At 37.6% G+C, this 13,123-nt stretch overlaps 1 protein-coding gene across 1 annotated transcript in view; it reads left to right on the top strand.

The window, feature by feature from the left end:
• The window catches only part of LOC306860461 (protein Wnt-7a-like), a 15,009-nt gene continuing 1,886 nt past the window's right edge, over nt 1-13,123 (top strand). The window contains exons 1-4 of the mRNA XM_079402193.1: nt 1-249; nt 1,320-1,546; nt 3,653-3,924; nt 12,879-13,123. The exon at nt 12,879-13,123 is cut by the window's right edge and continues 1,886 nt beyond it. Of these exons, the coding sequence (XP_079258319.1) occupies nt 179-249; nt 1,320-1,546; nt 3,653-3,924; nt 12,879-13,123 (815 nt within the window). The 5' untranslated portion in view covers nt 1-178. The remainder of the gene's footprint in view (nt 250-1,319; nt 1,547-3,652; nt 3,925-12,878) is intronic.

The following is a 13,123-nucleotide window of genomic DNA, read 5'->3' as shown; positions in this document are numbered from 1 at the left end:
AGACCTCAACACGAGCTGGAGACACCTTGACGTGGATGGATCTACATGTGCAGGCAAAAGCGTCCTTGTTGGAATCCAGGCTATTTCAAACGGACTTTATTTCAGTGCTGAAAGACTGACTATTCAACCTGAGAGCTCGGTTTCTCCTTACTTCTGAGCGAAACGAGACAGGGCCATCATGAGCAGAAGAACACGACGCTGGATATTCCACATTTTCCTTTGTCTCGGAATAATCTACTTGAAAATGGGGTGAGCTGATTGGAACAAATGTATTGCACAGCATATCATATCATAATGTTGTTATAATAATGTGGTCTATTCTGCATTAGACAAACTTGTTTTATGCTGCTCTGTATGTTTGTCTACTTTTCCTGTTGCAACACAAGTCATTTTTATTTCTTTCATCAATATATTTTACAGCAATACTGCGACAAAGTAAAAGAAGTTTGTGGTAACACTTTACTTAAAGTCTTTGTGTATAATGCATTATGAAAGAAGTTTTGCCTTGTAATGCACCTTATAATGCAGTGTACAATCTCATGAATAATTATAACCACAGCTAATACATTATAACACTTATCAGTCCATTGTTACACTATGCATGTATTTACGACAAGATATAATGTTTTACAACACACATTGTGAATAATTATAATGCATTAATAACCCTCAATAATGCATTATACATAACGGCTTTAAGTAAACTGTTACCGAAATAGTTTTTATTCAGTGGGAAGGAAAAGCACTTTTTTAAAGTAATAATGCTTTCCAAAGACATTAAGGGGTCTGCTGCGCACTTCGGGAATCTCTGGAAGCTCCAGCCTTCGGAAATTATCTTTTTATCCAATATGTGACCATGGACCACAAAACCAGTCACAAGGGTCAGTTTTTTTAAATTTAGATTAATACATAATCTGAAAGCTGAATAAATCGTTCCATTGATGTATGGTTTGTTAGGTTAGGACAATATTTGGCTGAGATCTGGAATCTGAAATCTGAGGGTGCAAACAAATCTAAATATTGAGAAAATCTCCTTTAAAGTTGTTCAAATGCAGTTCTTAGCAATGTATATTACTAATAAAAAATTAAGTTTTGATATATTTACAGTAGGAAATTTACAAAATATCTTCATGGAACATGATCTTAATATCCTACAATTTTTGGCATAAAAGAAAAATCGACAATTTTGACCCATACAATGTATTGTTGGCTAAATATACCCGTGCTACTTATGACTGCTTTTGTGCTCCAGGGTCACATATTTGTTTGATTAGCAACCAATGTTAAATATGAAGACGGTCTTCTCTGATCAACTTTAGGCGGTTCTCCACCGTGCTGGCGCTGGGAGCGAGCATCATCTGTAACAAGATCCCCGGCCTGGCGCCCCGGCAGCGCATCATCTGTCAGAGCCGGCCGGACGCGCTCATCGTGATCGGTCAGGGCGCGCAGATGGGCATCAACGAGTGCCAGTTCCAGTTCAAGCACGGCCGCTGGAACTGCTCCGCGCTCGGCGAGAGGACCGTCTTCGGGAAAGAGCTGAAAGTGGGTATGTTGGAAATCTCCTCTCGTATGTCAGCATTTGGGTGAATCTGGTATAAGTGTATAACAGTGTAATCTGGTTACGCATTACACAGTTTGTTTAATTTGGGGTAAAACAGTTACCTCCTTTACTAGTCCCAGTTCATATAGGCTACGTTATAAAGATCGACCTGTTCAAGTGAAGATTTCCGCGCTACATGCCTGAAATGTCTGGCAGATGAGATAAATGAGCGTGTTTCTTACCTTCTTACACGCGCTCCAAAGCATCTCAGACACCAGTCATTAAAGATGGCAATATCAAAACAAGCTCAAATAAAGGTACAGGTTCTACAGAGCCTCCTACCCGATCTCACGAAACTGCGTATCATATGCACTCCAAAGTCAATTTCTGCGTATAATAGCACGCCAAATAGAAACAGAAACAGCATTTTCATTGGAGAAGCATCATCGATTGCTGTATAGTTCATTGAAGATCAAAAGTTCTTGCCGTTTTATTTTATGTAGTTACTTGAGGTGAATCTTTTTAAGAGTACAGCCCCTCTCTCTGACTGAAAGCCTTCTTGTGAGTTTGGTAGTAACATATTTTATGCATGCATCAGTGTTTGGGTTGGTATTTGCAGCCTGAAGAGTTTTTCCACTGGTGTAAATTACAGAGCATGATAAGATGTCACCTGAGACAAATGCACTTTTACTTTGCCAATCCAACCTGCTTAAAAAATAAGGCACAGCTGCTGTATCAGTTTATAACAGTTCACAAGGTCTGAGTGAAGTCAGTAGAGAAACAATCTGGGGGGGGGGGGGGGGAAATACAAGTCTACTTGTGAATATATGCTCCTAATATTATGCTTAGTGTCTGAGAGACGCTTCAAATGAGTCAGAAGCACAATAAACATAATTCTTGTAACGCACACAGACTGATACATCTTTACTTTTCATAGTCTTAATACTGCATGTCTGGGTGATACAAGAGAGGGTTAAAGGGTGACACTATACAATAAAACCTCATTAATTAACTTTAGTTAATGCATTACCTAACATTAACTAACAGGACAATACATGTGTTACCGTATGTATTAAGTTTTCTTAATGCAAGTTAATAGCAGTACAGCTGTTCATTGTTAGTTCATGTTAGTATTAACAGATACAATTTTTAATTTTCATAATACAGTAGTAAATGTGGACAGTACCAGTAATTACGATTAATAAAAGCTTTGGAAGTATTTTTCATTGTTAGTTCATGTTTGGTGATTTTGTAATGTTAATGTTAAATGGAAACTTATTATAAAGTTGAAATAATTTATAATGTTAAACATGTTGAAGGAGAAAGAACAGACCGTCTCAACACAACATGAGAGAAATCACATTTTTGAGTATACGTTTGTCTATAGTGTTATCATGGACGCCAGCTCTAATGTACTGTATGGGTTAATTGTTATCTATCTGCCGATTATGCAAATACAGCCGTGTCTGTCAGTGATTTATGGAGAAGGAATAAGTGATAACCTCAGGAAGCTCATGTGTTCAGGAGTTCATCTGTTTCTTGACAACATGAAGTAGATCATTAGTTTTTTTAGTTTGAGCTTATTCAGAGAGCATCACTTGTTTGCCCAGGTCTTTTTTGCTTATTCATGTAATTAATATTCTCTGTCTGTAATACTTTTAAAATACAAAGATTAAACACTGTAAAAAAAAAAAAAAAACATTTTACAAGAACTTACCGTTAACCATTTAACAGGTTTTTACTGTAGCATTTTCACCGTTTTTTTTGTTTTTTTTTTACCATTTGTTTACAGTGTATGTACACACTTAATATGCTGACTATGTAATTGTCTGCACATAATATATGCACTATAGTGGTCTAAGAGATTTGGACATAAATCTGAATTGTTGCAAGTCATCAGTTCAGTAATATAATTAAAAATTTAAAAGTAATTTTAAAGTTTTTGAGTTTCTTAACCACATTAAATCCCACATTAATGCAGATATTTGATGCTTTAGTCGAAGTATTTGATTTTTGGCCATGCAAAGTTGCTACATATTCAATGCTTATCTCTAAAAAACTGTGATTGTTGTAATGCACAGTAATATGATGTCCACACGTCTGTGTTAACAGGCAGTAAAGAGGCAGCGTTCACGTACGCCATCATCGCAGCAGGAGTGGCTCATGCCGTCACAGCCGCCTGCACGCAGGGAAACCTCAGCGCCTGCAGCTGCGACAAAGACAAGCAGGGCTTCCACGGTCACGCCGACGGCTGGAAATGGGGCGGCTGCTCAGCGGACATCCACTATGGCCTGGGCTTCTCCAAAGTCTTTATGGATGCTAGAGAGGTCAAACACAGCGCCAGGACACTTATGAATCTGCATAACAACGAAGTTGGACGAAAGGTATGTATTTGATTATACAAGCAAATGCTTGGCTTTGTATGTTTCTTGTAAATAAAAACTGTCAGACATGATGCAGTTTCGAGGGCTTCCTTTGAAGGAACAGTTGACTCAACCCGATCTAACTATTTTAGGAGGTGGTGATTTTGGGCAAATTCGTACGATTCACAATCCTTAGAAAAACAGTTTGCATGGAAGTCCACCCCTAATCCCACATTTAAACATAATGACTTTAATTAATTAGCCACAAATTCACCAAAACATGAAAAAGTTACAAACTGCCATATTGGCTGACCCAAAAATGAAAAATGTACTCACTCTTGTGTGACTTACTTTCTTCGGAAAAAACACACGTTCATGCTGTTCTTTTCCATGCACCAAAAGCATGCGGTGACTAGGGACTAGTGACCAAAAAAAAGGGGGGAGGGACTATTTGCCTACTTATACTATGCCCTGAAAGTATGCACTGTTTAGGTGAAGAAAAAGTACATATTTCTGAGTGTGTAAAAAAATTATTTTTAATTGTTGCCTAAAATTGACACTTGGCATATTTAAGAGGTTTTAGTTGTTTTTGTTGAATTGGCCATTACAATACTCATAAAACAAACTATTGGCAGATCTACCTGCGACGGAAGGAATCTGCTGAACACTGAAAATGATGGACTGACCCCCTCAAAGTCCAGACCTCAACCCCATCCAGCAAATTCGGGGCTGGTTGGAAAATGAACTGGACTGATCTATTGTACATTCAAAGAAAAGCCTTTGGCTTGAGCTGCAGAAGGCATGGGATAACATTAGTGTTGAAGTTCTCAGGAAATATATTGACACGATGGCAGAGAGATGTGCTGCTGTATTTGCTGCAAAAGCTTGACACACCAAATATTAAAGTTAAAAGTGTATAAAAACAGTACTCACTTCATCTGATATACAGTATGTTGTGCTCAGAGCAGCCATCTGCATGTTTCATGAACATTATGAAATGAAATCATGTTTTGGAGGCATAAAAAGGTGAATACAGATCTGCACCACTGTACTATCATGCCACACAATTGCATCTCTGACGAATAGTTACGCACATCCTGACACCTGTAACCTGGCCTGTCAATCATCTTGTCACAGTTAGCATCCACATTTCATTTCATTTAACTTTACTGTATTGAGAGAAAAGAAGTAGCACGTTGATTTGCCAAAGCCTGTGTGTCTTTCATGCTGAGAACTCTGCTCACATTAATGCATAATGATGCACTTAACAGTTAATGGCCAAACGGATGCTTATAAAAGTTCACATTGTTGTTGCAAATGAAGTATAACACGGATAACATTAAATACCAGGTCAAATTATTAAATTATTAGTAACTCAAACCCCTTTATCTAAACCTTTCTACTTAATCAGTCGCTAACATCTGCCATGTTTGTAGTTTCTAAACACTTTTTATTCATGTTTGTAGTTCTGAACTGAATCCTTCGCCAAAGTGCAATGGGTTGTGGGCAATATTAGAGTGTGCACAGATCCACACTTCGAAAATCTACCAGAAATACTCTTTTCAACATGCTATGCTTTTAATTCTAATTTCACATATCATTTAGGATGGATATATGCACATTGAGACGCAGGGACAGTTATTTTTACAGCTGACCTTATTCCGACTTATAGACCAATTTCGTTGTTTGCAAACAGAGATTTTTTGTTATGGCCAGAGCCTACCTGGTGGCAGAAAATACCAGTTTTCAAGTAGCAGTCTATGGAAGCCATGGAATTAAAGAGTAAAAAAAGGTACATTTGAGTTTATATTTCACAATTACGGCTCTATTCTCACAATTGCAAGGTTATATCTCACAATTCTGATAAGGAAAAACAGCCTGTCATTCTCTCTTTTCCCCTCGGCTCAGAATCACGCGTTTATATCCCACAATTCTGCCCCCCCCCCCCCAGAATTGACAAACTCATTATTGTTGAGTTAAATCGAGTTATAAAGTCCGAACTAGAAGATACAAACTTAAGAGAAAAATAGTCCGAATTGTGAGATAAAATAGGTAACTTATGTAAAATGTTATTTCCATGCTGTAACTGCAGGGCTACAGTATGTCCCCTATGAACTGCATATGTGAATATTATGTAGTCCTATATTGTTTAAATCAAATTTCTGCTTTAGAAGTAGATCATAGCGTAATCATAGCAGGTTTTATCCATTTTCTGTCCATGTAAACATCTGCGTTTAGTTTCAAAAGGCGTCTTTGACGAAAGTATTCTATATAAATGATTTGCATTCCAATTCTGACGTCCAAAGGCACAATAATACATTTCTTCTCTCTTTTTTACCCATTTCCCTCCACATGTTATCAGTGTTTTCTGCCACCGTTATGCACGCAGCTGCAAGTGACGTAACTGTGACGTCTGAACCGGTCTATTATGCATTTAGGAGTTTCCCTCAGGCGCAACATTTATGGCAGGAGAGTATTTAGATGAAGGTGATTTACTAAGGTTTGTGGTTGTCAGTTTACTGGAATTTGAGCTATTATTTACCACCCAAAAAGCATGCCTTAACCCATGTTTTGCCTGTGTTGTTAGTAGATTACACACACCTGATTATCATTGGCTTATTTGCAACTCTACTCTAATTTGCCCTGCTCTTGGTAGATTGTGTTGGTCATTATGAAAATGATTTGTGTCTTTAATTTGCACATTGTCAGTAGATCAGATGCAGAACTTTCCAGTCTCATCTGTGCTTTTATGGGATTGTGGCTTAATTTGCCTTGTTTAGTAAGTCTGGCCCTTAAGTTGTTATTCACTGAAATCGTCCCATCCGCTGCCGTTCAAATCTCGCAGTATATGCCTATTCCAGCTTGGTGTGTCATGTTCAGCTATGAGACACGTGACGTTTGGCCGTGCCGCGTCATGTTACGTCTGAAAATGAGCATGTGGGTGAGTAAATGACCAAATTTTCATTTTTGGGTGAACTGTTCTTTAAAGAGGTATTATCTATCAGTGAAGTGATGTTTTGGTTACACTGAACAGATCAAGTGAAAGTCAAGTACAGGGAAGGATTCAGTAACTATGGCACTGCGGTTTGCATCCGTCAACAATCCAGCACCGAAGCCAAGACTCGACTGGCACAGCAATAATAGGAAGCTTTTAGGGCTAAGAGCAGAATAAGTGCTAGAGTTTGATTACAAATCAGATGAGCTCCAACACACCGAGCTCTGTGCAAATCCATTTTCTGCTCAGTTAAATAGACATTGGCTTACACCAGTATCCCCTATCGCTATCTTTGAGGGAAACGTTTGCTCAAACCACCAAAGATCCTAAAAGGCTTTTTCACGTTCACCTGCATTTAGAGACCATGCATCTACATTTGTTGTCTTTGATGTGGAAAAAGAGATGCGGTCCTTTGGGAAAAAGAAGTGTGCTGAATGTTTTCTTGTACACTGAAAAAAATGATTAATTGAATTTACTATTTTTTTTAAGTTATGTGGTTGCAATCAATTTATTTTATCTACATTTAAATAAACAAATTTAGTTGACTAACTTTCAACATGTTTTTTTTTTAAATGTAGATAAAATAAATTGTTTGCAACCACTTACCTTAAAAAATGTAGTATATTTTTTTTCAATGTAGTGTATCTTAAAATATATATATAAATATACATTAAAATTGTGCTTGCAATGAAATAAAGACCTGGTTTAACATGCTTAAGTGCACTTGTTAAAAAGTCTGCTTTGTAATATTTTTTTTTAATTAACGGTTTTACTTTAATAATCATTGAATACATTTTTCTCATGCTTTTACAAAGTACACTTATTTTGATGTTTTGTCTAACATACATGGAAAGTAGGCTACTTGAGTATAATTTTACCTCTAGTGCATTATTCACTATTATATTTAAAGTTAATATATTTTAAATCTACTAAATCATCATTACAAATGTGTAATTACAAATGCATTGCCATACAAGACAGAAGTTTTAATAGAAATGAGATTAAAATATATTTAAGGTTACTATAAATGCCTGTCAGTACACCTTTTAACCATATACACTTAAGTTTAAGTAATTACAACTATTTAACATATGCTAAAGTGTGCTTCTTTTTCACCAGGGGTGATAGCTAAATCCTCTTGTTTTGCAATTTTGTTTATTAAAATAAAACAACAAGCCTTGCTATCTGTTGTCATGATCAAGTAAAGGCTCCTAAAGGAAAAACTCCACCTAAGCAGGCATTAAGTTGCATGCACTGTATTTCAGGTCTTCTGAAGCGTTTCTGAAGTTTCTTGAAAGTCTGATGAGCAAACACCATTAACGTCAAAGCTGTCGAATTCAATTTGACAGAAGTTTAATTTTATCATTTTTGGGTGACCTGATCTTTTAAGTAGGGCATGTGTGAAGTAAGAGCCAACGGGTCTATCAGCCAAAGAGAGAGCAGAATAATCACTCTTGCTCTCTCAGTCGAGTTTAATGAGGGGTTAAAGAAGCTTCACAGTCACAGAGAGCTGATTCATGGCACCAACTCTTCTCCTCAGTCCCCATGCCGTTTGTACCGTCTTATCTGAGCAGCTAAATTGCCTCTAAGTGAACTGACAAGCTTTACAGGATCATTCTAGCGGCAGGTTTTGTCTTGAGCAAACTAAAAGAGTGCTCTGTCTGAACGCTCCCCTCCCATTCGTAATGCATGCCAGCTAATGTAATGACGCTGGCTCACGGTGCCTATCTCTGAAGAGCAGATAGCAGAAGGTCTTGGTGTGAGTCTCTGAGCTGATGTACGATACGCCGGGCCATTTTGTGTCATTGGCGTTGGGGAAAATAACATTGTGTGCAATGACAATGCAGTTATTGTACAGTTATTGTATTGTTTGTTGAATGTGAAGACATGAACAGATACTTCAGATATCCATTTGCTAAGTTAAGCCTAATTTTTTTTCCTGCTTATAGAGGATTTGTGATATTAAAACAAGAAGTAATATTAAACTTGCCATGTGCTATGGGCATGAAAGGATATTAGTCAATACTTTTTTAATCAATAAAACAGTCAGCCCTAACTGCCATCCAGAAAACACTAACAAACACTTAACATTAAAAAAGTGTTGAATGGGAGTCACGTGACGTGCTCATGAACCTAGTCGCACTCGAGTAGAGCTCCGTACGTTTGGCCTCTTTTTGCTGATTTTTTCGTTTTATTTTAAGTTTTATTCATCGGTGGTGCTTTACCTAATGGCATGCAGTCATAAACAGCAGGAGTTGTCTCCATCGGCTTCTCCGATTAAGAAGAAATCCAAGCCACCGACCGCGAGCGATATGATGGACAAGATGGCGAACACTGTTACACACTTTGAGGACATTCTAAGAACCGAGCTGACGGCGATGCAGAACGAGTTCACTTCTCACATGTCAGTTGTTCAGTCGCTATGCTCTAAACTGGATCTTCTTACAGGGGAGATGAGAGAACAGAAGAAAGTTGTTGCAGATCACGATAGGCGAGTTGTTGCGCTCGAGCAACCGGTTGTGGACTTACAGGCTCTCAATAGGCGCAGCAATCTGCATCTGGTCGGATTGCCTGAAGGTTCCGAGAAGGACGACCCTATGGGTTTTTGAAAAGATCGCTACAGACATGGCTCCTGTCTCTGGCGGGCAAAGAGATTGAAGTGGAGCGAGCGCATCGCGTGTACTCAAGGCTCTCCTCAGATCGCGCTAAACCACGGGTTTTCATCTTTAAACTGCTGCGGTACACGGACAGGGAGCTCATTCTGCGGGCCGCCAGACTTCATGTCCCGGTGAAAACTTCTGACGGAGCAACGCTGTCTTTCTTTCCAGATTTTTCTCCGGTCACCGCAAAAAGAAGTGCATTTGCGCCAATTAGGAAGGAGATGAGAGGCATCCAGAATTTTCTCCTTTCTTGAAGTTTTCAGATTTTGAAACTGTATGGGGTGCAGATATGAATTCTGTAATGTTGCATATCCTAGATAGATCTGGATCAAAGGAATCACTCTCAGGCTTTGTGTTCTGACAAACTTCAGCGATGTGTAACCTCATCCTCGTTGGTGGACAATTGGTGTTTGTTAAATCCTTCTGCTAAGTCTTTCACTTTCTTTTCTGCTACTCTTAAATCCTATTCGCGAATTGAATATATTTTCATTTCTACTTCTTTATCTTCAGCTGATCGTGATGCTGATATCTGTTCCTTATTTCTGTCGGATCGTGATGGAAATTTGTGCAGATTATCTTTGATCCCTCGGCCATCTCGTGCCACTAGATGGTGATTTACAGGATGAAAACTTTTGCAGTCAATTCAGAAATAATAACCTTTTGTCAGGCAGTACTCCATTTCATTGTCCGCAGTGGACTCATAGTAAAGTAATCACTCTGGGAGATATCTATGATGATAGTGGTTTAAAATCCTTCCAGAATCTTAAAACTCAATATAATCTGCCAGGCACCTCCTCCTTTATGTATTTGTGCATTAGATCGGCGCTACGGGTGTATGGGGTGCCTTGTAACTCTCTGCCTGTTCACCCTTTGAGCTAATCCTTCCTTCTGAGGAATCTCCCTCCTCTGCTTCAGTCATCTATCTCTTTCTTCTTGAGCATTCATACAAACCTCTATCTTTTACTACTGTTTGGGCTAAGGATCTTAATGAGGATGTTGAATGTTGGACACTTCATGCTGTTTTTATTTTTTGCTTAGCCCTAGCAACTACATGGTAAAGGTGGTAAAAAAATGATCAGAACACTTTTGCAACCAGATAAAACCCTCGAAAACCGCCACCAACAGCACTGTGATTGCTTTTTGTAAAACTGATGGTGTACCAGCAGGTTCATGTTTTCATAATATTGAGGATTTGTCACCTGCATGAAGGCTGGTGTAGACTACATAACTCAAATCTGAACAGAATTTTAATTAAACACTAGGCTTCATATAATTACTGACTTGTGAATGGTTACAGAGAAAAAAACCTGGGGATTATACACTACCAGACATTAAAGTCGTTCTGAACACTACAAGCTCACACAGAAACACCTCGTGGCTGAAGAAGATGCATGATAGATGAAAACAGCATGTGTTCTGAGATCAGCTCAAAATATAAAATATTTTTGATATCCTCTGACTAAATGGATTCAGTCTGAGCCAAAAAAATGGGTTACATTTTAATTTGATAGTCCTCTTTAGACATTCTTCTGACCCTAACTAACTAATGTCAACTAATTCTCATTCATTTGCAAATACAGTACAGGTCAACTAACTCTCATTAGAGTATTAGTAGACTGTTGGTTAGCAGGTTATGTGTAGAGTTAGTAGAATAAGTTAACATGTATTTGTAAAGTTACTTAAAGTCAGTAGAATGTGTGTTGGTGGATCATCAAGCTAAAGCATTAGCAGATATTAAGCAGACAGTCTACTAATACTCTAATGGCTGATAGTTGACATGTAGATGCAAAGTTATTTATAGTTAGAAGACTATATAACGTGAACTATCAAAATAAAGTGAAAATCGATGTCTTGTGCCCATTATAGACTACGCAACTTTCTGTGAAATTGGTCAAATCTGAATAATTAAAATCTGTAGATTGGTCTCTAAATTTTGGCAACTAGCGATGATTCCTGCAGATTGTAAATTGGGCCAAAGTCATATAGTGTAATCCAGCCTTAAGTTCAAAGCAAACCTTTTCAGTCTGAAGACTGAATTTTAAGCAAAACATCAACATGAAATGACATTGCAAGCACATTGATGCAGGTGTATATGTGAGTGTGTTTACAATCAGTGTTGGGGAGTAAGTTACATGTAATGGAAATATGTAGTTTAATTACAAAATAAATGTAACTGTTACAGTTACTGAGAAAAAATGTGTAATTAAATTAGTTACTTATGAAAATGTTAATATTTACAAAGGGGGTTACATCTGAATATTTTCCCACACATACCAATATGATTAATTTATTTCACAAATTGCATTGAGACTAATGTTTCAGGACTAACCCTAACCCTAATCTGTGTTGAGTGCTACTGTAAGGTTAACCCTACCTGCTTTAAATGTTTCAAAACAGTTGAGAAAAATTTAGGTAAAAACAAATAGAAATTTAAATTTAGAAAAGTAACAAAAAAGTAATCAAATGCAATCAGTTACACTACTTTAATAAAGTAATTGATATATAGTTACACTACTTATTACATTCTAAATAGAGTAACATGTAATCTGTAACCTATTACATTTCCAACGTAACCTTTGGTAACACTTTATTTTAAGGTGTCCTTGTTACACGTTGCATGTATTTACTATTATAATAACAATAAATTATGCATAATTACATACAAGTAACCCTAAGCCAAACCCTAACCCTAACCATATAGTAAGTACATGTAGTTAATTAATATTAGCCAGTACCTAAATGTATAATTAAACTGTAACAAGAACACATTAAAATAAAGTGTAACCTAACCTTCTCAACACTGTTTACAATATCTGACCCTGGAGCACAAAAGCAGTCATCAGTAACACAGCTATATTTGTAGCAATAGCCAACAATACATTGTATGGATCAAAATTATACATTTCTCTTTTATGACAAAAATCATTAGGATATTAAGATCACGTTCCATGAAGATATTTAGTAAATTTCCTACCGTAAATATATCAAAACTTCATTTTTGATTAGTAATATGCATTGCTAAGAACTTCATTTGAACAACTTTAAAGGAGATTTTCTCAATATTTAGATTTTTTTGCTCCCTCAGATTCCAGATTTTCAAATAGTTGTATCTCAGACAAATATTGTCCATCATAACAAACCATACATCAAACACTCATGGAAAGCTTAATTATTCCGCTTTCAGAAATTTAAAAAAATTGACCGTTATGACTGATTTTGTGGTACAGGGTCACATATGTGGTGAGTTCATTGTCAGTAACGAGACATTTGATTGATGAAAGCACTGATTTTTCATGTTGTTGCTGGTGTGCTGGTCCCAGGTCCTGGAGAGGAACATGCGGCTGGAGTGTAAATGTCACGGTGTGTCTGGATCCTGCACCACCAGAACCTGCTGGATGACCCTCCCCAAGTTTCGCGAGCTCGGCTACATCCTCAAAGACAAATACAGCCACGCCATCCACGTGGAGCCAGTCAAAGCCACACGCCACAAGCGGCCCACTTTCCTCAAGATCAAAAAGCCCTATTCGTATCGCAAGCCCATGGACACGGATCTGGTGTACATCGA

The sequence above is a fragment of the Barbus barbus genome (genome assembly GCF_936440315.1).
Source record: "Barbus barbus genome assembly, chromosome: 41".
In the NCBI taxonomy this organism is placed as follows: Eukaryota; Metazoa; Chordata; class Actinopteri; order Cypriniformes; family Cyprinidae; genus Barbus; species Barbus barbus.
Note: the sequence above shows the minus strand (reverse complement) of the source record. Positions and strands in the feature narration are given on the sequence as shown.